General features: G+C 38.9%; 7 protein-coding genes, 2 long non-coding RNA genes and 1 pseudogene across 12 annotated transcripts; 5 read left to right on the top strand and 5 right to left on the bottom strand.

Moving 5' to 3' along the window:
- Positions 1 to 1,351: 1,351 nt before the first annotated feature.
- Positions 1,352 to 2,298, bottom strand: LOC106302109 (phospholipase A2-gamma-like). The gene is made up of 5 exons (XM_013738632.1): positions 2,221 to 2,298; positions 2,097 to 2,136; positions 1,887 to 2,006; positions 1,608 to 1,781; positions 1,352 to 1,506 (listed from the first exon to the last, which is right to left on the bottom strand). The coding sequence occupies exons 1-5, from the start codon at positions 2,296 to 2,298 to the stop codon at positions 1,352 to 1,354; spliced, it is 567 nt and encodes a 188-aa protein (XP_013594086.1).
- A 386-nt stretch (positions 2,299 to 2,684) lies between these two features.
- On the bottom strand, positions 2,685 to 3,592 carry LOC106326862. The gene is made up of 3 exons (XM_013764815.1): positions 3,528 to 3,592; positions 3,372 to 3,450; positions 2,685 to 3,303 (listed from the first exon to the last, which is right to left on the bottom strand). Exons 1-3 carry the CDS (start codon positions 3,546 to 3,548, stop codon positions 2,813 to 2,815), a joined length of 591 nt encoding a protein of 196 aa, XP_013620269.1. The 5' UTR covers positions 3,549 to 3,592; the 3' UTR covers positions 2,685 to 2,812.
- A 3-nt stretch (positions 3,593 to 3,595) lies between these two features.
- Positions 3,596 to 4,415, top strand: LOC106326895. Its single transcript, XR_001267348.1, has 2 exons — positions 3,596 to 3,678; positions 4,040 to 4,415. It is a non-coding gene; the product is annotated as an uncharacterized LOC106326895 (long non-coding RNA).
- Positions 4,275 to 5,725, bottom strand: LOC106326873. 3 transcript variants are annotated; one of them, XM_013764834.1, is made up of 3 exons: positions 5,624 to 5,718; positions 5,016 to 5,197; positions 4,275 to 4,647 (listed from the first exon to the last, which is right to left on the bottom strand). In XM_013764834.1, the coding sequence occupies exons 2-3, from the start codon at positions 5,195 to 5,197 to the stop codon at positions 4,461 to 4,463; spliced, it is 369 nt and encodes a 122-aa protein (XP_013620288.1). In that variant the 5' UTR covers positions 5,624 to 5,718; the 3' UTR covers positions 4,275 to 4,460. The 3 variants fall into 3 exon arrangements, with proteins under 3 accessions (XP_013620288.1, XP_013620281.1, XP_013620296.1); XM_013764827.1 differs by having other exon boundaries at positions 4,279 to 4,647; positions 5,016 to 5,213; positions 5,624 to 5,725; XM_013764842.1 differs by lacking the exon at positions 5,624 to 5,718 and adding an exon at positions 5,556 to 5,575 and having other exon boundaries at positions 4,279 to 4,647; positions 5,016 to 5,213.
- Positions 5,726 to 5,923: 198 nt separating this feature from the next.
- On the top strand, positions 5,924 to 9,484 carry LOC106307740 (xaa-Pro dipeptidase). Its single transcript, XM_013744776.1, has 16 exons — positions 5,924 to 6,121; positions 6,210 to 6,259; positions 6,377 to 6,437; positions 6,524 to 6,619; positions 6,692 to 6,841; positions 7,043 to 7,174; positions 7,438 to 7,565; positions 7,679 to 7,721; positions 7,799 to 7,882; positions 8,088 to 8,129; positions 8,269 to 8,339; positions 8,512 to 8,565; positions 8,661 to 8,766; positions 8,850 to 8,918; positions 9,007 to 9,150; positions 9,253 to 9,484. Exons 1-16 carry the CDS (start codon positions 5,993 to 5,995, stop codon positions 9,373 to 9,375), a joined length of 1,482 nt encoding a protein of 493 aa, XP_013600230.1. The 5' UTR covers positions 5,924 to 5,992; the 3' UTR covers positions 9,376 to 9,484.
- A 320-nt stretch (positions 9,485 to 9,804) lies between these two features.
- On the top strand, positions 9,805 to 11,914 carry LOC106307744 (protein arginine N-methyltransferase 1.1; the record flags this gene model as incomplete). The annotated part of the gene is given in 9 exon segments (XM_013744788.1): positions 9,805 to 10,046; positions 10,161 to 10,171; positions 10,311 to 10,466; positions 10,551 to 10,614; positions 10,696 to 10,838; positions 10,932 to 11,019; positions 11,105 to 11,220; positions 11,313 to 11,463; positions 11,568 to 11,914. Coding segments are annotated over 9 exon segments (1,170 nt in total). The 3' UTR covers positions 11,774 to 11,914.
- LOC106307752 lies at positions 11,865 to 13,777 on the bottom strand. The gene is made up of 7 exons (XM_013744800.1): positions 13,440 to 13,777; positions 13,233 to 13,343; positions 12,998 to 13,066; positions 12,765 to 12,896; positions 12,543 to 12,620; positions 12,306 to 12,455; positions 11,865 to 12,212 (listed from the first exon to the last, which is right to left on the bottom strand). The coding sequence occupies exons 1-7, from the start codon at positions 13,647 to 13,649 to the stop codon at positions 12,021 to 12,023; spliced, it is 942 nt and encodes a 313-aa protein (XP_013600254.1). The 5' UTR covers positions 13,650 to 13,777; the 3' UTR covers positions 11,865 to 12,020.
- Positions 13,778 to 14,063: 286 nt separating this feature from the next.
- Positions 14,064 to 15,398, top strand: LOC106343691 (inorganic pyrophosphatase 3). 2 transcript variants are annotated; one of them, XM_013782986.1, is made up of 4 exons: positions 14,064 to 14,313; positions 14,417 to 14,536; positions 14,610 to 14,823; positions 14,967 to 15,398. In XM_013782986.1, the coding sequence occupies exons 2-4, from the start codon at positions 14,418 to 14,420 to the stop codon at positions 15,243 to 15,245; spliced, it is 612 nt and encodes a 203-aa protein (XP_013638440.1). In that variant the 5' UTR covers positions 14,064 to 14,313; position 14,417; the 3' UTR covers positions 15,246 to 15,398. The 2 variants fall into 2 exon arrangements, with proteins under 2 accessions (XP_013638440.1, XP_013638434.1); XM_013782980.1 differs by having other exon boundaries at positions 14,412 to 14,536.
- Positions 15,399 to 15,454: 56 nt separating this feature from the next.
- Positions 15,455 to 17,609, top strand: LOC106329745 (annotated as a pseudogene).
- Positions 17,610 to 18,223: 614 nt separating this feature from the next.
- Positions 18,224 to 18,910, bottom strand: LOC106303278. The gene is made up of 3 exons (XR_001262477.1): positions 18,769 to 18,910; positions 18,386 to 18,677; positions 18,224 to 18,286 (listed from the first exon to the last, which is right to left on the bottom strand). It is a non-coding gene; the product is annotated as an uncharacterized LOC106303278 (long non-coding RNA).
- Between the last annotated feature and the right edge of the window lie 4,226 nt (positions 18,911 to 23,136).

The raw sequence follows: 23,136 nt of genomic DNA, 5'->3' as shown, positions 1-23,136 counted from the left end.
GACGGATATTTTCCGTCGGAATTCCCTCAGTATTTTCAATTTCAATTTTTCCGAAATATTTGGCGGCTTGTTTGCCCGGTAATATTTTCATTAATTCGAGGAAAAAAAATATCCTGTGCATGTATTTCTATTAATTTATATTGTTCCTCGGAATTTCGAGGAAATACCGATGAACTAGTGTTTGAGGTTTCAAAACATCAATTTTTTTTTGCCGTATTTCATTTCTTATACAATTGTAATGCATACCATTGAGGATTCTTTGTATAGATGAGTATAAACCATGAAATAACAAATTTCAAAACGAATTGAAAGTATTTCATTTACCGTTCATTAAAGTGTATGTGTTTCTCTTATGTTGTGGGATTTCATTCATACAATCGGAAAAGTGTTAATTATAGGGTAAGAAACAAATTTTTGACTTTATAATGAACGTAAGACACTTAATAAGGGTTATATAGGTGTTATTCAAACCGCAAAACGTTGTTTTCGGTTTAAAAACCTCATTTCCTCATTAATGTTTGGTTTGTTAATGACAATCTGTTTACACTACAAGAAAACAACGGTATTCTGACGGATATTCCGACGGAAAATGAGATCTTCGGAATTTCCTCGGAATATACCGACGGAATTCCGAGGAAACATCAATCCGTCGGAATATTCCGAGGAAATTCCGAGGAACTAGTGTTTGGGGTTTCAAAATCTCGAATGTTTTTTATAAACGGATCGATCGATGGATTTATGTCCAAAAATGCATCGATCGATCACTAATATGGACCAAAACGTAACAATGTGATCGATCGATGGGCATATGTCCAAAAACGCATCAATCGATCACTAGTTCGTCGGAATTTTCTCGGAATTTTGTAAAATCCCTATAATATTTCCTCGGAATTCATCGGTTTTTTCCGAGGAACACATTTTTCCTCGGAATTTCCTCGGAATATTCCGACGGATTGATGTTTCCTCGGAATTCCGTCGGTATATTCCGAGGAAATTCCGAAGATCTCATTTTCCGTCGGAATATCCGTCAGAATACCGTTGTTTTCTTGTAGTGTAAACAGATTGTCATTAACAAACCAAACATTAATACTGGACTACTATTATCAGGTACATTTCATTTTATGGATAGTTATATGAATTCGTTGGTCATTCCACATGCATCTAAAATAAGAAAAGTACTAAAGTAACAGATAACATACATATGTCAATCCATTAATTGTTAACTGATTTTGACTTGGAAACTTCAGCCTTTTTATTTTATAATTGTCTCATGAAAACGACTTTACAGAATTTACAAAATCGAGAGTTGATTTATGAGTCATTGTATAAGATGATCGATAAGTAGAAGAGCTCATCTTTGGTTTAAAGACGCAGTAAATTTAGATCCTTCTTTTCTCTGAATGGCAACTTTTGTTCCAAGGCCATCCTTTGTGTCCGCTTTACTCCGAGCAAGATTGACCTCCACCCTGGGGGACTTTCCTGGCACCCGAGGTTTAAAAATGTTACCTGCGCAAGATTTATTCTTATGTATTAGTTATAGTGACGTACATTTCAATAGTATAATCAAAGGCTCAACATGAATAAACACAAAGAGCTCAATAATTTACCTATCTTACTGAAGAAAATTCCATAATCCATGCCATTGTACACTGTTGGTATCACCTTCGAGTAAGGACATTTGGTTGAAAAGCCAACCTTTGTGCCATTAGATTGTTTGATTGCTCTGCTTAGTCTGTTAACGCAATGCTGGAATTGCTTATGGCAGTTAACGTAAGTCATACCTGAAGAAAATCATATTAGCAAAAGGCTTTTATTACAACTTTATGTAAACAAGAAGAAGGTTCTATATGATCTATGATCATGTAACATACTATGACCAAAACAACCTTTTAAATCAACACAATTGTCATGGGTCATGCAACAAGCATCGAGACCATCACAAGGTTTTTCTCCAGGGCATCCAAAGTATCCTATCCCACAGTACTTTCCGTAGCGAACGCCGACAACTGATGTAAACAGAGTTTCATCTAAGAAATACAAAAGTGATTCTCCAAATTCAAAAGGAATGCATAAGAAGAAAAAAAAAAAAATCTTACTGTTGCAGTTCTTTGCAATGCAGGTTTTGCTGCATTTTTCCTGTTAGATTTTGATTCAACAAACCCATCAGAAAAAAAGCTGATAAAAATGCAACAAACATGAACAGAGAACAGTAATTATAACCTTGCTGAGAACGAATGTGAAGAGGAGGAAGGTGGCTAAGCCGAAAGCAAAACGTGACAAAGCACCACCGTAAACCATCTTTCTCTCGAAATGAAGTTTCTGGTTTGTGATTGTTAACCAAAGATTGAGACTCCTTGGAACTTGGAAGATCTCACTGGTCCTCCTTTTTTCTCTATATCTTTTTTTTTTTTAACGACAAACATAGCTTCTTTATTGATTTGATGAAATATAATCCTCATGGAGGATTTGAGTTATGTTTACAGGAACATAATTAATAGAGGTGAAATTATGTATTATGTATTATGTACCAGACTTAAAATAAAATAAGTCATGTACCAGCGTCATTTCTGTTACCATTATGGCACCAACACGATTAATCCAAACAGAGATTATTCACAACAGCTAATCATTCTCTAGTCGTTTGCTGTTTTATTGATATCAAACAAAAGCCAAATCCTCTGGAATTATTTGCTTTATTAATCGTAGTCTTTATCCTCACGCAAAGCATTCAATGACCAAACAATGCAGCAAAAAAAGAGCATAAATGATCAAAACACCTATTAAAAACAAAAAAAGAAAGAAAGAAATGAAATCACATGATCGAGCAAGGTTGCGCGTGATCATCGCTGAAATAACGGAAAGGAGAGTCGTGTGCAGGGAAACCCTTCTTATCGTAGTAATCCAATGGATACTTCGCCGGCTCCTTCCTTGGCATAACCTTCGGCGCCTCGCACCTTACCATCAGTGCCCCCGGTGCCAACCATCCGGGCGGACCCACCGTCCGCGGCAACGAAAACATCGGCATCATCGGCCGTACCGGATGCCCGAAACCCCTAACTGGTGGTAACGGGCAAGTTGCAGCGGCTGCGGGTGGTGTCGGTTCGTCTCTGTGCTCCTCCTTATTAGCGTAACGCTTGAGCAAGGCGCCGAACTGGGTCTTAGCCTTGGCTGGGTCCTTCTCGTAGGCGTAGAGTTTGGGGGTTTGCCCGATTTTTTGGACGGCTGTGATAAGTACCTGAGGCTCTGCTGTGCCGGAGACCAAGATGAGACCCTTGGTCGGGACTATGGTAATAGCGTAAACTCCTGTTGGTTAATACAGCATTAGGTCAAACTCAAATCATTTTGAAATAAGGGGAAGTTTTGACTGTTACCTTTTACTTTACGAAGACGCTTCTTCACTCTGGAAGCGAAGTCTTCGCAACACCGGAGATCCATTTTCAGTATGCAGATCTGCAGAAATGAATACCAAGAATATATAAAATTAATCGGAAGATAAAAACAATTATTATTCTATCTTTTTCACTTACCGGAAAGTTTAAATCCTCCATTATTGTTTTTTTTTTTAATATGTTGGAATCGAGCTAGGGTTTCTTCTGTCTGTGACCAAAAGGAGGGCGAGGACACGTTAGAGGAGGGATGATACTGAACGGTTTACAGCTTGATGTGGGAGACGCGGAGGTGAGCTAGGTCTGGTGAGGGTTTATGTTCACGATTTTTAGTTCTCTTACAACTTGTATATATCACGTATTTATGATCTATGATCAAATAAACACATTATGACCTAACCAAACAGGAAAATAGAATCATTATACTCAAGACTGGTTTCCATTAAGAGATCATTTCAAATATTTGGCATTAACGATTAAATATTACTTTATTATTGAGTTAACCTTTGAGATCAACACAAGTGTACTTTCCGTAGCTAATGCGGACAACTGATGAAATATAGTTTCATGTAAGAATATACAGAAGTGATTCGAAGGGAATGCATAAAAAGAAGAAATAAACAATCTTACTGTTGCAGTTCTTTGCAATGCAGGTTTTGCTGCATTTCTCCTGTTAGATTTCGATTCAGTCCCATCAGAAAAAGAAGCTGACAAAATGCAACAAACATGAACAAAGAACAGTAAGTGTATGTTCCAAAGATTGAACCTCCTTGGAACTTGGAAGATCTCATTGGTTCTCCTATTTGCCGATATATACTTTTCTCTTACCTTTTGGAACAAACGAACACGATTAATCTAAAGAGAGTATTCGCAACAAAGGTCAAAAAGTGAATAGAAACTCCCTCTGGAATTTTTTGTTCTTTATTAATCTCAAACTTATCAAAGAGAGTTTAGCAAAAAGGAAATTCTCAGATCCAAATACTCTGTTTTTTTTTCCGTTTCAGGGAAAAACTTGTAAAAAAAAAAAAACCGATTCAGATTACACAATCTTGTTCAAGTTATTGTTCCTCTCTTTCAAGGGTAGTAGCCGGTGAAGGTGAATCCTCTTCCAGCAATTTCTCCTGCGCAGTACCATGCAAAGCATTCGAGACCAAACAATGCAGCAATTCCTGCATCTTCTACCTTCAGATCGGATCTGTTCTTCCACAAGTTCTTTGCGTAGTCTACTTCCTTCCAGAAAGTCTCATAGCGTTTGGGAATGCTGTAATAAAAAAAGTTGAAGAATATTAGATACTAAGTATAGCCACACATAAAATGCTAATGGCAGTGTGGTGATGGTATGAGTTCAATACCAGAAAGATTGTCACAAATCGGTTTACTAAGAGATATATTAATAGATCAACTTAAGCTTGACTATCATACAACATATGACAAATAATTAAACAAGACAAACAGCTGAGCGTAAAGATAATATAAAGCAATTGGTATTACAATTCAGCACCAAGTTTCACATGTCCTCAGCATTCACGGGTGATTTGCATCTCAAAGAAGGAAATGAAAAATGATCCTCTTGACAGAACCTAGAAATGGTTGTATAACTAAGAAGAAAGATAAGAGAGAGGTAACGACCTAGCAAGACGGGTGTAGAGCAGCTGCTTAGACAACTCTTGGCACTTCTCCACAGTGGCAGGCTCCTGGATGTAATGCTTGTTCTTCTCAAGCAACTGCCTGTAATAGGAAGATCCATGCTTAGCCACAAACTTTGAAGCCTCACATGCCTTTGACTGAACTTGTATCAACTTTGATGCCATCTTCAGATACCAAATCCTTCAAAATACAAAATAAAGTAAATTCAATCTCAAAAAATCAAAACTTGACACTAGAAAAAGCCTTGCAAACATTTCCCAACAAAACCCAATTCAGAATCATAATTACCTCCAAAAACAGAGACTTTTCAATACATTCACACAAAATCGAGCTAAAAGACCTAAAATTTAAACCCCTATTTGGCAATTACAGAGAAGTAGATCGAACAAGCTCTAGTATGAATCAACCATACACATCAAAAACCCGAAACCCTATATCGAAGCGGGAACAGATCAGTGTATATAGATCTACAAGTCAACCACGAGAACAAACAATATACAAAGGGGAAGCAGGAGTAGAAACCCAGTAAGCCCAATTGGGAATCTGATGCGAGAAGATTGCAACAAGCTCGGCGAAATTAGGAAGCTCACCGTGGAATAGAGAGGTGCGGCACCGGTGAGGAAGATGACTCTGATTGGAGATTCGAGCCACTGATATCGTGACTTCTCTAAACGACGCCCACTCTTCGTACGATGTCGTTTTATCTACTCCTCGCTGATTCTTAACCGACGTCGTTTTCTTCGTTGGTTTTAAGACATTTCGCGCTAGATCAACCAATTGGGCCGGGGTTAGTTGGTGAAACCGATGCATTCTCTACGTCGTCGTTTCAACAATCAGGTAAGCTGACGTCGTTTTGTTTTCCTTTAGCTTTTAAACGACAACGATTTAGATGTATGTCGCACTAGATCAGCCAATTAGCCTGAGTTATTGAGCAAAATCAACTATCATCGCAAATCGCCATGTCCTCCCTGTCTCCTCCACCGGTTCCGATGGAGCTCCACGCCGTGAACCGGCGGAAGCTCTTCGATTCACTACGCCGTCACTTGTCTAGCACCGATCGCCCTCTTGATGGATTCGTTTTACTTCAGGTAACTCCGGTAGCTCGTATATGAATCAACTCTAACGCTTTGTCGGTGAATTGTGATTTCTATCGTCTTCTTGCTTGTTGGCGGATAGGGAGGCGAAGAGAAGAACCGGTACTGCACTGATCACGCCGAGCTCTTCAGGTCCCAATTTGATATTTGTATAAGGATGATTGAAATCGTACAAAGTTTCTTCTCTATTTCAATTTTTTTGGGTGGAAAATAAGATATGATATAGCTTATATGAAATGGCTTGTGCAGGCAGGAGAGCTATTTTGCTTACTTGTTTGGAGTCAGAGAGCCTGATTTCTATGGAGCTATTGTGAGTTTTGCAGCTATGAACATATGATTCGCTTATCATTGCGTAACCAATGAATTGATTTTGCTCCTCTCTATTGGTATTGAAAGGACATTGGAAGTGGGAAGTCTATCCTTTTTATTCCAAGGTTGCCTGATGATTATGCTGTCTGGTTAGGGGAGATAAAGCCATTGTCTCACTTTAAGGTTAGTTCTTTGTTTTTGGTTTTGTTTTTGTTAGTTTGTTCAATGCACATTAAGCCATTTCTTTTTCTGCAGGAAACATATATGGTTGACATGGTTTGCTATGTTGATGAGATTATCCAAGTCTTGAGTGAACAATTTAAGGGATCTGGAAAGCCCCTGTTGTATCTTTTGCATGGTCTTAACACCGACAGTGGAAACTTATCCAAACCTGCCAGCTTTGAGGTTTCTGCAATTTCATCTTTTCTTCTGCACTTGATTATTAAAATTCTTCTGATTTATTGGCAAGCTATGCTCTGGTGATTTTGTGCTGAGAATGGGCGTCTTCTGATCAAGAAATTTTGGGACTTTGATGTTCATAGTGTTTTCCTGATATTTGAATTATCATGTGTGCTACTTTTTAACTATTTTTGTGTGTTATTTCAGGGGATTGAAAAGTTTGAGACTGATTTGACTACTTTGCATCCTATTTTGGCGGAATGTCGAGTTATCAAGTCAAGTTTGGAGCTTCAACTACTGCAATTTGCAAATGATATAAGTTCTGAAGCTCATGTAGAGGTCTGTTATGATTTTCTTAGCATTTTTTTTCTATTGAATTATTTGTTTCCTTTTCCCAATGGTATGCTTAGAGAAATGAATAAAGTTGATTGATAAATGATATTATTCTCTATGGGCTTATTAAAAAAATCGTTTTTGTATCATTTCATCATGTTTTCCCACCTAGGGTTCTCTTAGTTTTATCTGGACATGCTTTATTCTCTTCTTGCAGTTTTCTTTCATGTTTCTAGCTTTTAACCATGTTTTTCTCAATCCACATTAAGGTTATGAGAAAAGTCACACCTGGCATGAAAGAATATCAGATGGAAAGTATGTTTTTGCATCATACGTACATGTACGGTGGCTGTAGGCACTGCTCGTACACATGCATCTGCGCGACAGGGGATAATAGGTAAGTTTGGTGATAATCTTACTAATATATTTGAAAATGCAGAAATAATTATTCTCGGGTTTTAAGTGTATTTACTGAAAAACTAACAAAATTATGTTTAAATGTCTCTGCAGTGCTGTTCTTCATTATGGGCACGCTGCAGCTCCAAATGATAGGGTAAAAAAGCAAGTTTTCTTCTGTTTTCTAGCTCTCTCATTTATACATGTTTGAAAAATTTTTATTACTTCTTGCAGACTTTTGAAGATGGAGATTTGGCATTGCTTGATATGGGTGGTGAATACCATTTTTATGCGTCTGACATAACATGCTCATTCCCCGTGAGTTCTTTTTCTAGTGTCGTCAAACCTATTAATAGTTTTCCATTTTAGGTTCTGGTACTTGGTCAGAATCCTTAAGTGTTACGGAATTGTATTTTCACCGAACATACTTGTTTTTTTTTATTATTTTAACATGAATATCATAAGGAGTCTAATCTAGTAATTTGGAGCAAGTGGTACCTGATATTTATCAAATATTGTGCAGGTCAATGGTAAATTTACAAGTGACCAGAGTCTAATCTACAATGTAAGTGCGTCGTAAGATTGGTTAAACGTGGATGTAGTGTAGTTCTGTGCTTCCTTTTTTTCTGTTTCTGCACACTATTCAGAGTAACGCTCTTGAATCTTTATATCTATCTTGGTTCTTTGATTTGTCTTTCTTCTAGGCTGTTCTGAAAGCACATAATTCTGTAATCTCTGCGATGAAGCCAGGAGTAAACTGGGTGGATATGCACAAGTAAGATAACCGAAATGCTATACAGTCCTGTTTAAGTATGCACGCAGATGTGACTATTGGGATTGACTATGAGCTTAAGCTTGTATTCTCAGTTTGGTTTTGTCTATTTTGAATTAAATCTCCATATGATTATTTAGCTTTCTTTGCCAACTGAAGCAAGTTTGATGTACAGGTTAGCAGAAAGAATCATCCTTGAGTCACTGAAGAAGGGGTCCATCCTCACTGGGTAGCTCTCTCTCTCTCTTAGACATTTTCTATGCATAACATTGTTCACTTTTCTCTTCTAAATTCCATTTTAACTTTTTTCGTCTCTGTTCCTAGAGATGTAGAAGAGATGATGTTAGAACGCTTCGGAGCTGTTTTCATGCCTCATGGACTAGGTCATTTCATGGGCATTGACACACACGACACCGGTGGTTACCCATTGGTACATCAAATCACTTTCTCACCTAAAATCTATCCTCATAACAGTGGTTTCTTACTGGTTGCTTTTATTTTTCTTTTTTGAAGGGAGTAGAAAGACCAAAGGAACCGGGACTGAAGTCATTACGCACTGCAAGAGATCTCCTTGAAGGAATGGTAAAAAGCTAATTGCTTCAAGTAAAAATGCTTCTGGTTCTTCTCATTTATCGTCTTCGTTGATTGTCCCAATGGTTTCTAATGCAAGGTAATAACGGTGGAGCCAGGATGCTACTTCATCAAGGCATTGCTAGTCCCAGCCATGGAAAACGCAAAAACTTCCAAGTTCTTCAACCGTGAAACAATAGAGAGATTCAAGAACATAGGAGGTGTCAGAATCGAAAGCGATTTGGTAATGATGTGGATTCACTATATAACGTCTAAAACCCTCCCAAGTGCAAGTGTATGTACACAACAATAATGTCTAAATTATCTTTGTGATTTTTTTTTGTAGGTCGTTACTGCGAATGGCTGCAAGAACATGACGAATGTTCCAAGGGAGACGTGGGAGATCGAAGCTGTGATGGCTGGAGGGTCTTGGCCTCCCGTCACTACAGGAAACAATACTACAAACTGATCTTAACTTATGGAAATTTATAAAAAAAACTGGTTTAGAAACTCAATAATGAAACCCCCTTTATATAATGGGGAATAAGAATCTGAGAACTATTGGCTACTCTTGTTTATTTATCTTAGTATGTTCTACTTTGTGTCTGATTCTGTGTGCTGGGGGGTCACTTCACTACCTAGTTAAAGAGAAGATGCACGTATTTGAATATTCCAGTGAAGCGAACCGGGAAGATAAAATTAAACCGGTTTGGTGCATGTAAACCGAACCGGTACAGAAAATATCTTCAAAAAGACAGAGGAAAAGACTTTTCAGTTGACTCAGTTCCGACTTCCGAAATAAAAGTATGTGGTGGCTTTCATAAAACCCTAATCTCTTTGCACTTCGTCTCTATCTCCAAAACCCTTCTCTCTCTTCCCTCGTGTGTGAAACCTAAGAAAAAACCATGACTAAGAAGAATAACAACAACAACGAGGAAGAAGAGTTCGTCAGCTTCGGACACAACCTGAACACGAAGATACGCTTTGAAGATGCTGATGAAGACGAAGTTGCAGAAGGCTCCGGTTTTGAAGCCGCTCAAGACGAATCAATGTGCGAAGCTGGAGAGAGCACCGATGCAGCTGAAGTCACTGATGATACCACCAGCGCCGATTACTACTTCGATTCCTACTCTCACTTCGGTAATCCCCTTTTGTTTTATTTTCAGTAAAGTTCGATTCTTTATTGAGTTAGAGTGGTAATAAATGTTCTGAACTTAATGTTGACTCTGATTCCAAATTTTATCTATTTTGCAGGAATACATGAAGTAAGTATCGAAAAAGCCATACTCTTTCCGGTGTTATTACCAGATGTGTTTATTACCAGACGAACTAGTTCAATATAATCAGTTCAATTATGAGTGTTTTGTATCTGTAGATGACTGATTCGTGGATGGTGTATTGCAGGAGATGTTGAAGGATGTAGTGAGAACTAAGACTTACCAGAATGTAATTTACCAAAACAAGTTTCTCATCAAGGACAAAATTGTTCTTGATGTTGGAGCTGGGACAGGGATCTTGTCTCTCTTCTGTGCCAAGGCTGGAGCTAAACATGTCTACGCTGTATGTCTTTAATCTCTTTCAGTCTCTTTTTTTTGTTCGAAAGTGAAAATCTCATTCAATCTGATTGAGGATGTTCTTTTATAGGTTGAATGTTCTCAAATGGCTGACATGGCAAAGGAGATTGTTAAAGCCAATGGATTTTCTGATGGTAGTTATTCTTTTGAATTTTTTATTTGATTTTGAACTCTGCTTTTGTAGCCGCTTGATGATTATTGTTGTATTGTTGCAGTGATAACGGTTTTGAAAGGGAAGATTGAGGAGATAGAGCTTCCCACTCCTAAAGTGGATGTGATTATATCTGAATGGATGGGTTACTTTTTGTTGTTTGAAAACATGTTGGATAGTGTCCTATACGCTCGCAATAAATGGCTTGTAAGTTACACACCTCCACTTTGTTTGTTGTAATTGAACGATGAGCCTATGGTTGCATGTTCTTACTATATGGTCCTTTGTCTTCGCTGATAGGTTGATGGTGGAATTGTGCTACCAGACAAAGCCTCTCTCTTTCTTACAGCAATTGAGGATTCTGAGTACAAAGAAGACAAAATTGAATGTGAGCTCATTGAATCTACGCCTTCTCCTTTTCCAACATTGATCTCAATGTCTATTGAAATTGCGTTTTGTGTTTTATACTGCAGTTTGGAACAGTGTGTATGGTTTTGACATGTCATGCATCAAGAAAAAAGCTATGATGGAACCACTTGTTGACACAGTCGACCAAAACCAGATTGTCACTGATAGTAAGCTACTTAAGGTAAGATATTACACATTGACAATAACTAGTAGTATCTCTTTTACATGTGCGGCTAATGCTGATTTCATTTTATTTTTTTGGTTTTGTAACAGACAATGGATATCTCAAAGATGTCTTCTGGTGATGCTTCCTTCACAGCTCCCTTTAAACTTGTTGCGCAACGCAATGATTACATCCACGCCCTTGTAGCCTACTTTGATGTTTCATTCACCATGTGCCACAAGCTGCTAGGTTTCTCAACAGGTTCAGATCTCTTCTCCAGTTTCTTCCTAGTTCTCAATATTCTTTATGCTACTGAATCAGTTGGTCTGAAACTTATACTAAACAACCATTGGTTTGAAATGCAGGACCGAGATCCCGGGCTACGCACTGGAAACAAACAGTCATGTACCTCGAAGATGTGTTAACCATATGCGAGGGTGAGACAATCACTGGAAGCATGTCTGTTTCGTATAACAAGAAGAATCCTAGAGACGTTGACATTAAGCTAAGCTATTCGTTGAATGGCCAGCACTCCAAGGTCTCAAGGACTCAACACTACAAAATGCGCTGAAGTTCAAAACTTCAGCTGAAACTGAGAAGATAACAATTCTCAAATTGTGATTTTAGTTTTTGTATTTCTTTTTCAGTTTTGCAACATTCCATTTGCTTCACACTGCAAACACTTTTTCCGAGTTGAATTCATGATTTTGCTCTAAGCTATTTCTTCTTGTGTTACAGATCTATAGAAAACTAAAAAAAGCTACAAAAAGCCAGTGTGAAAGTACATTAACAGACTAGTTCCAACTTCCAAACCGTTTCTACAGCTCAGATTTGCTGGATTTAGGTTTCTTGGAAGAAGAGGATCCAACTCTTTTCCACCATCTCCTGACCCGGTTGGACACTTTCTGTGCATGTCTCTTCAGAACATCTCCTTTCTTCTTGAGCTCCTTAGTGATTGTCTTTTTCCATTCTTCCTTTTTACTACTCTTTTTCTCTTTCGGAACTTTTCCCTGAAACCATCAAAACGGCAAGTGTTTCAGAGAAAAAGAGTGCAAGTATTAAGCCAAAGATCAGAAAGAAAAAAAAAATTCTTAATTAAGTACCAAGTTCTTGGGAAACTTGTCATCTTCTTTTTCCTCATCTTCATCTTCGTCGTCATCTTCATCTTCATTACCAAATTTCCCAGAGTTATCTTTGTACTTCTCTATGTCTTCTCTAGAGTATACCTTCATGCCAGGTGCACCTGGCATGCCCTGACGGAACGGAAACAAAACAGCGGTAAGTCAAGAGTTGGCTTAAGATTCATTCCATGCATATGCTTTAAAGTCATCAGAACTGACCTGCATAGATCTCATGATCTTGTCCATCTCAGCATCTTTCGATGGCTTTGCAACAAACGGTTCTCCAGGAACCCGGTCCTGGACAAAAGATAAACAGACACTAGTTATTACACAAAGTTCCATCTTCTTCAGCAACAAAATGAGAACACTCACGGACACTAATCACCAAGGATCCACATTTCAATTTCAATAACCGGAAGCGTATAAGAAAGGGGGGGGTACCTTGGGGAGAGGAGGCGGGTTCTTGGTACAAGCATCGGTGAGGTCTTTGCATAGGTGATTAACCAGTGAAGCAAGATCAGGCTTAGACTTGTATATATACTCAGCAACATCAGTGTCTGAGTAACCAATGACCTGGAAACACACAAACAGATCACTAACTCTTAATGCTACAAGAAAATGTAAAATCAAAAAGGATTATCAATATATAGCTGAAAGACCACAAAAGTGCTCACTTTTTGACAAGCAGCCTCGATCGTCTTGCACTCCGAATTGCACATCCCTTCTTCTTCTTGCTCAACCAGCTACAAAAAAAAACAAATAAAAACAATCAAACTTTTAATAAAATCATTGAGATAACAACCATTGAGATTGAACAACAAAGTTTACCCATTCATATGGAAGAGTACTTGTCTCAAACAAGTGAGGGAGGGGAAAGAGAGAGAGAGAGAGAAGTCTCTATTCTAATACCTGAAGCTTATCGCCTTTCTCCACAATGTCAATCTTGAGGATCCAATCAGCTTCCTCTTTCTTCAAGTTGCATACATTCTCAGCAATCTCAATGATCTCATACTCCGAGATCTAACATTAGTTACCGCAAATGTCAGTAACCAGAAACACATACAAAAAGAAAGATCATTAACTCTGAATTTCGGATTAATCACAAAGCCTTTTTACCTTCTTGGGAGAGATCTGCACTTGCTTCTCCTTCACCAGCTGGTGTAGCCGCGAGGCAAGTTTCTCGCACACCTGACACTTAATGAACGGAACATCCTCCTTTCTCGGCGCTGACGACAACTTCGCCGCATTTGAGACTGGTAATAACGCTGACGAAGCTAGAAGAGCTAATGTTACAGCTAGCAGAACTCGACTCATCTTCTCCACCATTGAATGAGTGAAGACAGACACTTACTCTCTCCCTAAATAAAACTGTGAAAGGTTCGTACTTTAATCATAGGTTATACGATTTCTTCGCCGAGAAATATTGGTTTTGATTTACTTACTGTACTGCCGTGATCCTAGTTCTTACGCTTGTTAACGTGTTTCCTGCAATCTTATTGGCTACTCTCAAGTTATGACATGAAGCGGAGCCCACTGATACAACCAATAGCATGTAAATGGGCCCTAAGTGCTAAAGCAATGCCCATTATTTAATTTGAGTGATTCGATGACAGCACACTTGTTCAACGGACCGATAGCATGCAAGGTAAACACTGTACGCCTTAAAATGGGCCTAAGGCAAGACGCTAGGCCCATTATTTAATCTCTGTGATTCGAATGTAATTAGTTGGGTGAATACAATTTAGCTTTCCTTTCCGTCAACGATTACGGTGACGGAGTTCCTTTCCGTCAATCGTCAATATCGACGGCGAGAGGCAGGAAGCTCCGACGTAGAGTTTAAGCTAGAGAAATGGCGGAGGGAATCGTGATAGTATTCGACTTCGATCGGACATTGATCGACGGAGATAGTGACAACTGGGTTGTAACGGAGATGGGGCTCACAGAGATCTTCCATCAGCTCCGCTTCACTTTACCATGGAATCGCCTCATGGTACTTTCATATATATCCAAAGTCTTTTCTCTCAAGCGACTCAATCTCTTCTGATTCTTGAATATTCTTCTGTTTGATTGGGATTGGGATTTGGAAAGGATAGGATGATGACGGAGCTTCACTCGCAAGGGAGATCGGTTCAGGACATTGAAGCTTGCTTGCAAAGAATAATGCCTATAGACTCTCATATCGTCGAAGCTATCAAATCAGCCAAGTCTCTAGGGTATGAACAGTGTCATATATGGTCTCTTTAACTTTGGCTTAGTGTTGCTTTTTTTTTTTTTGGTTATTTTCAGATGTGATTTGAAGATTGTGAGTGATGCAAACCAGTTTTTCATCGAGAAGATACTAGAGCAGCATGATTTGTTGGATTGCTTCTCAGATATTTACACAAACCCAACCTCTGTTGATGAAATTGGAAAGTTAAGGATCTCACCATACCATGGTGGTGGTGCTGCTGCATCGACTCCTCCGCATAGCTGCAATCTCTGCCCTCCAAATCTGTGCAAGGTACTTTTATAGTCTTTGTAAACTATATAAAAGCCTCCATATCTGATTTGAAAGCATTGAAGTCTTAACGCTGTCTATGCGAGTTGCTTGCTTATTGGTTTGATAAGATTTTGAGTAATGAATATTCTCATTTGTTTCCTCAGGGTTTGGTAATGGATCATATACGAGCTTCTTCTTCTTCTCCCAAGGATCAGATTTTAACGAGGTTTATCTACCTTGGGGATGGAGGAGGTGACTTCTGTCCGACATTGAAGCTGAGAGAGTGTGATTGTGTGATGCCGAGAACGAATTATCCGCTATGGAAGCGGATTTCAGACAACCCCTCGCTGATCAAAGCAGATGTCAAGGAATGGAGCAGTGCAGAGGAACTACAGAGGATCCTTATGCAACTTGTCAGCACAATAACAAAGGAAGATTCATAACAAAACTATATACTCTTTTGAAACAAAGATGAAAGTGTTCTGATTGATACAAAAATGGGTGATGATAGAACCTATGTGTTTGTCCATCTTCACATTGTTTTGTGTAATGGTGATGAATATTATAATCAAATGAAAATAAAGGATTTGTTTTTATTTGATATAACGACATAAGGGGTTTTGTCTTTGCTCCACTTAGCCCGCCATGATATATATCTCTCGTCAAAGCTCGCGAGAGGCTTCTCTCTCCTCTCTTCACTCTCTCTATCCGCCGTTCTCTCTCCTCTAGTCTGTTCTGTATACCACGCTCTCTCTTTCTCTAATCTCTATCTATGTGTGGTTGATTAAACAGAGTTTACATCATGTGAATATTTGTGTGGTTTTGGAGCAGATTCTCATGAAGATGCGAGAGATTCTGAAGTCTTTATACACATCCGAGTGCCCAAGTGCTGTGATTGGCGAGGTTAGTTGGCTCCTCAGTGAAGCTAGGCAATGACTGCAAACTCTATCCTTCCAGCCATATCTTTGGAAACACTGAGTTGGGGGAATCTTGTGTTCTCATGAAGTAAAACCCCTTTGACATCTCCTAGTTTACGAACTTATATAATGTGCTCTCTGTTGTTTAGAGATTGATCTTTGCTATGTCATATGTGTCAATTTTTGTCAGCCAGTGGTGCTGTTGTTGGTGATGAGCTTCCTGGTGGTTATACAGTCATAGGAGGCAATAACATTATCGGTCACCACGCTGTGGTTGGTGTTAAATGCCAAGACTTGAAGTACAAGGTGTGTGTGTGTGAGCACGATGATAACTTATCACATCTTTTAATTGTTATTGGTCTCATGCTCTGTTTCCTTCTTTTAAAATGTGGATGAATACTTTCTTTGCATCGGTAACAACAATGAGATTAGAGAGTTCTGTTCGATTCACATGTCATCAACGTCTACTGATAAAACGGTATGCAAGTGACCAATGTAATTAAAGGTATGAGATGATGTTTTGAGGCTCTTGGTTTCATTTGTTTTTGAATAGGTGATTGGTGACAAAAATCTAATCATGGGGTCTTGTCATATCTCTCACGATTGCAAGATTGGAGACCGCAACATATATTTGCCAACAATACGCTTCTTGCAGGCCATGTGATTGATTGTACAAGTATGATCTTCCTTGTGTCTGTCTATGCTTCAAACCTGGATTTAGCGGCATGGTGTTATTATTGAGTTCATGTTGTGAATACATGACTATACACACACAGCAGGAGCCACAGTCATCCACCAGTTCTGTCATATTGGCTCTTTCGCTTTCATTGGCGGTGGTTCTGTGGTATATTTTCCTCTCATATCTCTCATTGCCTGCAAATTCTCAGTAGATACACTCACTGGTGCTATTATATACAGGTTTCAAGATGTTCCAAAGTACATGATGGTGACTGGAGAAAGAGGTGAACTTCGCGGTTTGAATCTTGAGGGACTTAGACGTAATGGATTTACCATGTCAAAGGTTAGTACTTGTGTCCACGATGTTAATTTGAAGTAAGAAGCTGTATATCACTTTCAAATGTTACCACACTTTTGACTTGCCCCTGGTAGATGAAGAGCCTGAGAGCAGCCTATCCAAAATTATTCATGACTACAGAAACAGTCACATTAAGTCTTGAATAGCGTCTCGCAAAGATGTTACTTATTACTCAAACTCTTTACACTGCCTTCTTCCATGTGCAACTCTATCGCAAAAACATCCGGTCATATTGTATTTATACTATTAAAGCAGGATTTTGGGTCATTTGGGCCTATTAAAAAATCAGATTCAATTCTCACCTTTTTTTTTTTCCTTTGGACCATTGAGTCCAAGTTCAAATAATTTTTTTTCAACTATTCTTAATTATTATTTTTTTCTTTTCTTAATATAATTTAAGCATTCATAAAAATAATTGAATTTTTTTATTGAAAAGTATAAATCTTTATTAAAAGTATATAATTTTTTAATTAAAATATTAACCCCATAATAAAATTAATTTATCAGAGTTATACCAACTTAATTCATTAAAAAAATAAAGTTTAATTTTTTTAACATAAATAGTCATTTAAAATGAAATACGATAAATAAAGATAAAATTTTTAAGTCTTTTATAAAATAAAACACAAATATATGAAAATGTGACATTTACTAAATATTTGTCAATTGAAAAAAAAACAAAAATAAACCCGCGCTTTGAACATAACCAAAATCTAGTTTGATGCTTAATGCAGGAACATAACCAAGACCTATGCAGTGTTCCTACGGTTGGTGCCATGTTGCAGTCAATCCGAGATTCTTTCACAGATGGTCGTCGAGGTATATGCAAGTTCAGACAGTGGCTCGATTCTTGAGTTTCACAGATTGGAGACTTAGCTTAGGCATTCATTAACCAGCAATGGCTCAACACCATTTATGAAATCTGTAATGGTATAATAGATAGCTTTGAGCAAGTGTTGTCAAACATTGTATGGCTACAGAACATCATTTTTCTCACTTGTCATTGATAACAAAAAAAACCAAGCAAAAAAGAAAATAATTGAAAGCAAAGTTTTTTTTTTTTGGGTAAAATATTAAAATTTTATACCAAATTTTCAATTTTTGACAGCGATTACAAAGATAACAAGTAGCGGAATGGGGAAATTAAACACAACAAAAATGACATTGACAAAAAACCGTAGCGGGAAAGCTAGATTAGCAACCAGTTAAGCAGCGGATCATGCAAAGCAATGGAAGCAATGTTTCTTTTGAATTGTTTTTTTTCTGGTATATTTATGATACGTTTATAATGTGTTTTGGATAATTCCGTATAATATCGCTTTAGAAAATCAATATAAAAAAAGGCTTTTCGATGTCAGAAGAACATATTACAGTCATCCATACACCAAATGAAACAACTAATTTATTTCAGTTCGAGTAAAATAATAAAACGTTCCATTGCTCCACCTTACTTGTTTCTCAAGAAACTCTCTTCTACTTCATGACCACCGTTTCTCTTCTCTACTTCATCACCATTGCTTCGTCTCCACCCCTCAATTACAGAAAAAAAAAGAATATCAAATTTCTAATTAACAGCATAATTATCTACCTGCTTATGAATTAGTAAAAAAGAGTTGAGAATTGAACAAACCTTATTCGGTCTTGCATTGTTGTATCTACAACACGGTTGGACATACAAAGTCAGTGAGTAACATCCTCGGTTTGTCAAACTTACCATCAGACTGATTTCCTTCTGTTGGGACTCAAACCAACATAACCTCCATCGATACTTTAAGGTACCCTTCATCATCTCCCGCCATGTCTGCATCGTTTAATCTAACCTTCAACAGTTTTTCTCCATTTTTTTCAATCACAGACATCACTGATACTTCCTGCACTGATCTAAAATAAGATCTATTTGTCATACGACCACGATAAACTCCCTGCCAATACCAATATTGGTAAGTTTAGATAATAAAGAAAATTTAATATACCAAATTAACCAATCAAATTGAAGAGACACTAGTCACGAACCTTGCTAGTTTGTGCATAATCAGGCATGAAAATGAGCAATGATGCTCCAATTGGCTGTTTTTCTAGCCTGATAAGCGCTTGGCTTAACGATAACTGATCGACACTATCTATGTGGGCGAGTCCAGAAGTAACACGCGGTGGTATCTTCTCTGCACGTCTACATCCACGATACTCGCAATCAACTGCTTTTTGTAGTCCATTGTTTAGTACATATTCCAAACCTCCCCTTATGCTGTAGGTGAAGCATATGACTTGGTCGTTGAGTAGTTCCGAGACTTGAGGGATAAGTTTGTTTTCGTTTTTAGTTGTTTCTTGCTGAATAAGTCATCCTAATTATTAGGATCAGAGTAGCTAGGCGTTGAGACTTTTACGCTAGTTTGTTGTCTTCAGTTTCTATTTAAGCTTATGTAATTCTTCATTTATCAAATAAGAAAACTATTCAGCTCATCTTCTTCTCTTAGTTTCATGTTCTAAATACAACAAGTGGTATCAGAGCTCTTATCTTAATTGAGTAAACGAGCTGCTGTGAGAAACAAAAGAGAGATCAAAATGAGTGAGAAAGATAGGTCACTGAGCATTCCTAAGTTTGATGGTGATTATGAGCATTGGGCTATGCTCATGGAGAATTTGTTGAGGTCCAAGGAATGGTGGGAACTCATCGAGACAGGAGTGACTCAAACGGAGAGAAACGCGATCCTGACGGAGGCACAACAGACAGAGATCGCGGAACAGAAGCTGAAGGACTTGAAGGTGAAGAACTATCTCTTTTCATCTATCGACAAATCCATCTTGAAGACGATCGCAAAGAAGGATACTTCCAAGGATATCTGGGAGTCCATGAAGGTGAAGTATCAAGGGAACAAGAGAGTTCAAAGCGCTCAACCCCAGAGGCTACGAAGGAACTTTGAGGTGCTAGAGATGAAAGAAGGAGATACCATCACAGACTACTTCGCTAGAGTGATGATGGTGGCCAACGATATGAGGAATCTTGGAGAAGAGATGCCGGATGACAAGATTGTAGAGAAGATACTCAGGACACTTGTGGAAAAGTTCACATACGTGGTATGTGCAATTGAGGAGTCCAAAGACATCAAGGAGCTCACGGTGGACGAGCTACAAAGTTCCCTACTGGTACACGAGCAGAATCTCAGTAAGCATGAGAATGGTGATGAACGAGCACTGAAAATGGAGGGAAACAGAGGTCGTGGTAGCTATGGAAGAGGAAGAGGAGGTTACAGAGGAGGAAGAGGTGGTAGAGGAGGCTCCAGCTTTGACAAAAGCAATGTGGAGTGCTACAAATGTCACAAGCTAGGTCACTTTAAAAACGAGTGTCCTCTATGGGAGAAAGCAGCCAACTATGCTGAGTTGGAGGAAGATGTACTACTGATGGCGATGGTGGATAAGAAGGAGGAGCTAGTGTGGTATCTAGACTCAGGATGCTCGAATCATATGTGCGGAACCAAAGGGTGGTTTGTCAGTCTGGATGAGAGTTTCAGACAACAAGTGAAGCTCGGTGATGATAGAAGAGGAGAGTACAACTCAAGGGCCTTCCAAGACTTCTGTGTTGACAACGGTATCAAAAGACAACTCACTGCGGCTTATACACCTCAGCAAAATGGCATCGCAGAGAGGAAGAACAGAAGCATTATGAACATGGTGAGGTGTATGCTATTTGGAATGAAAGTTCCACTGAGGTTCTGGCCTGAGGCGACGCAGTATGCAGTCCACATTCTGAACCGAAGTCCAACGGCAATACTGGGAGAAGTCACTCCGTCAGAAGCATGGAGCAAGCACAAACCGTCAGTGGAACATCTCCGAGTGTTTGGATGTCTAGCCTACGCCATGATCCCATATGAGAAGAGAACCAAGCTAGAAGAAAAGAGCGTTAAGTGCGTAATGTTTGGGGTAAGTAAGGAGTCAAAGGCGTACCGTCTCTATGATCCCACTACAAAGAAGATCATCATCAGTAAAGACGTAAGGTTCGATGAAGAAAAGATGTGGAATTGGGAAGAGAAACCTGATGATGATGAAGTCTTGAAAGATATCGCTGAGATAGAAGAAGAGACAGAAGCTGTGGGTACTGAGGCTGTGGGCAGAGAAGAACCACTAGAGACTCGCGGTGAAGAAGAAGAAGTTGCAGAAGCCGATCAAACTGGTGAACAAGTAGTTACGAACGAAGAAACAAGAGCAGTTGGATCAAACAGAGCTGGTAGAAACATACAAAGACCAACTTGGATGAAAGATTACGTCTGTGAAGGACTGAGTATGATCATTGAAGAAGGCGAGGCAGAGCTCATGGCTCTGTTCATTGGAGAAGATGATCCAGAGAAGTTTGAGGAAGCTATAAAAGAAGAGAAATGGAGGAAGGCAATGGAGGCAGAGATAAAGTCTATCAACGATAACAACACTTGGGAGTTGGTAGACTTGCCAGACGGTGCTAAGGTGATTGGGGTGAAATGGATTTTTAAAACCAAGTTCAACGAGAAAGGAGACATAGACAAGTTCAAGGCAAGACTTGTAGCAAAGGGCTTTCATCAAACCCATGGCATTGATTTTCATGAGGTCTTCGCACCTGTGGCAAGATGGGACACAATAAGGTTGATTCTTGGTTTGGCGGCTCAACAAGGGTGGGTAGTTCAACAGCTTGACGTAAAGAGTGCATTTCTTCACGGAGACCTAAATGAAGACGTGTACGTTGAGCAACCTAAGGGCTTCGAGTGCAGAGAAGAAGAAGGGAAGGTGTACAAGTTAAACAAAGCCTTGTATGGTCTAAGACAAGCTCCAAGAGCATGGTATAGCAGGATTGAAGGTTACTTTGTCAAAGAAGGCTTCCAGAAATGCTACTGCGAGCATACCCTGTTTGTGAAGACTGAGAAGGAAGGTATTCTTATCATCAGTCTTTATGTTGATGATTTGATATATACAAGTAACTCGGGTGAGCTTCTCAAAAGGTTTAAAGCCTCCATGGAAAACGAATTTGCCATGACTGATCTTGGACAGATGAAATACTTTCTCGGAGTGGAAGTTATTCAAGATGATCATGGCATTTTCATTAGTCAAAAGAAGTATGCAGAGGACATACTGAAGAAGTTCGGTATGGAGGAGTGCAATGCGGTGAGAAACCCAATGGTTCCTGGTAACAAACTAACCAAAGATGGAGATAGAACCAGCATCGATCCTACTTCGTTCAAGCAACTGGTGGGAAGTCTCAGATACTTAACTGCTACAAGGCCAGATCTCATCTACTCCGTCAACCTAGTGAGCAGGTATATGGAGAAACCTGGAGAATCACACCTGTCTGCAGCAAAAAGGATCTTGAGGTATGTCCAAGGAACTCGAGAGTATGGTATTCAGTACAAAAGAGGTGGGGATGCGAGTCTAGTTGGCTATGTGGATAGCGACTATGCGGGTGATGAGGACGATAGAAAAAGTACTTCAGGGTATACTTTCATGTGGAGTGGTGGAGCTGTCTCGTGGGCATCAAAGAAGCAGCCCATTGTCACACTCTCCACTACTGAAGCAGAGTATGTATCTGCAGCTTATGGGGCGTGTCAAGCTGTTTGGTTGAAGAATGTTCTCAGTGAAATTGGATTAGATCAAGAAGAAGGTATAACTATGTTCTGTGACAACAGCTCTGCAATCAAGCTTTCAAGGAATCCAGTGCTACATGGGAAAAGCAAGCATATCAGCGTAAGGTATCATTTCTTGCGTGAACTTGTCAGTGAAGGTGTGATCAATTTGGACTATTGTTCCACGCAAGAACAGATATCAGATATCATGACAAAGCCGGTGAAGTTGGACGTGTTCGAGAAGTTAAGGAAGATGTTAGGTGTTGGTCCAAAGGAAGAAGTAAACTGAAACAGTGTTTGCAGTTTAAGGGAGGGATTGAAGCATATGACTTGGTCGTTGAGTAGTTCCGAGACTTGAGGGATAAGTTTGTTTTCGTTTTTAGTTGTTTCTTGCTGAATAAGTCATCCTAATTATTAGGATCAGAGTAGCTAGGCGTTGAGACTTTTACGCTAGTTTGTTGTCTTCAGTTTCTATTTAAGCTTATGTAATTCTTCATTTATCAAATAAGAAAACTATTCAGCTCATCTTCTTCTCTTAGTTTCATGTTCTAAATACAACAGTAGGGGTAGCAGAAGTGGCCTTTTAGACAAGTTCTCGATGGATCAGCACGATCAACAAGTTCTTGTGCGGAATATTCAGTGAAATTAATGTTTTTTTTCTTAAAGAAAAGCGCTGCGCTGACAAGCTCAACCGTTGCAAACGCCCATAATGCTTCTGCGAGTAAAAGAAGAAAGTTGACTTGCATGTTTTATCTAAATATATTTTATGAACATTCATAAGCATTATTTAACATGAAAA

Source organism: Brassica oleracea, chromosome C1 (genome assembly GCF_000695525.1).
Source record: "Brassica oleracea var. oleracea cultivar TO1000 chromosome C1, BOL, whole genome shotgun sequence".
NCBI classification, from domain to species: Eukaryota; Viridiplantae; Streptophyta; class Magnoliopsida; order Brassicales; family Brassicaceae; genus Brassica; species Brassica oleracea.
This window is presented reverse-complemented; position numbering and strand designations above follow the sequence as displayed.

Excerpts from the sequence above, each read along its gene's own strand:
- LOC106302109 (XM_013738632.1), bottom strand. The coding sequence starts at position 2,298 with ATGGTTTACGGTGGTGCTTTGTCACGTTTTGCTTTCGGCTTAGCCACC. Across the intron at positions 2,007-2,096 it reads CATTGCAAAGAACTGCAACA|TTGTCGGCGTTCGCTACGGA; the intron begins GTAAGATTTTTT and ends TGTTTACATCAG. Across the intron at positions 1,782-1,886 it reads CAATTGTGTTGATTTAAAAG|GTATGACTTACGTTAACTGC; the intron begins GTTGTTTTGGTC and ends GATTTTCTTCAG.
- LOC106326862 (XM_013764815.1), bottom strand. The coding sequence starts at position 3,548 with ATGGAGGATTTAAACTTTCCG. Across the intron at positions 3,451-3,527 it reads TGGAGGATTTAAACTTTCCG|ATCTGCATACTGAAAATGGA; the intron begins GTAAGTGAAAAA and ends TCATTTCTGCAG. Across the intron at positions 3,304-3,371 it reads GCGTCTTCGTAAAGTAAAAG|GAGTTTACGCTATTACCATA; the intron begins GTAACAGTCAAA and ends ATTAACCAACAG.
- LOC106326873 (XM_013764827.1), bottom strand. The coding sequence starts at position 5,197 with ATGGCATCAAAGTTGATACAAGTTCAGTCAAAGGCATGTGAGGCTTCA. Across the intron at positions 4,648-5,015 it reads CTCTACACCCGTCTTGCTAG|CATTCCCAAACGCTATGAGA; the intron begins GTCGTTACCTCT and ends TTTTTATTACAG.
- LOC106307740 (XM_013744776.1), top strand. The coding sequence starts at position 5,993 with ATGTCCTCCCTGTCTCCTCCACCGGTTCCGATGGAGCTCCACGCCGTG. Across the intron at positions 6,260-6,376 it reads GATCACGCCGAGCTCTTCAG|GCAGGAGAGCTATTTTGCTT; the intron begins GTCCCAATTTGA and ends TGGCTTGTGCAG. Across the intron at positions 8,566-8,660 it reads AAGGGGTCCATCCTCACTGG|AGATGTAGAAGAGATGATGT; the intron begins GTAGCTCTCTCT and ends CTCTGTTCCTAG.
- LOC106307752 (XM_013744800.1), bottom strand. The coding sequence starts at position 13,649 with ATGGTGGAGAAGATGAGTCGAGTTCTGCTAGCTGTAACATTAGCTCTT. Across the intron at positions 13,344-13,439 it reads TGCAGATCTCTCCCAAGAAG|ATCTCGGAGTATGAGATCAT; the intron begins GTAAAAAGGCTT and ends AACTAATGTTAG. Across the intron at positions 12,456-12,542 it reads AGATCATGAGATCTATGCAG|GGCATGCCAGGTGCACCTGG; the intron begins GTCAGTTCTGAT and ends CCGTTCCGTCAG.
- LOC106343691 (XM_013782980.1), top strand. The coding sequence starts at position 14,173 with ATGGCGGAGGGAATCGTGATAGTATTCGACTTCGATCGGACATTGATC. Across the intron at positions 14,537-14,609 it reads AAATCAGCCAAGTCTCTAGG|ATGTGATTTGAAGATTGTGA; the intron begins GTATGAACAGTG and ends GGTTATTTTCAG. Across the intron at positions 14,824-14,966 it reads GCCCTCCAAATCTGTGCAAG|GGTTTGGTAATGGATCATAT; the intron begins GTACTTTTATAG and ends TTGTTTCCTCAG.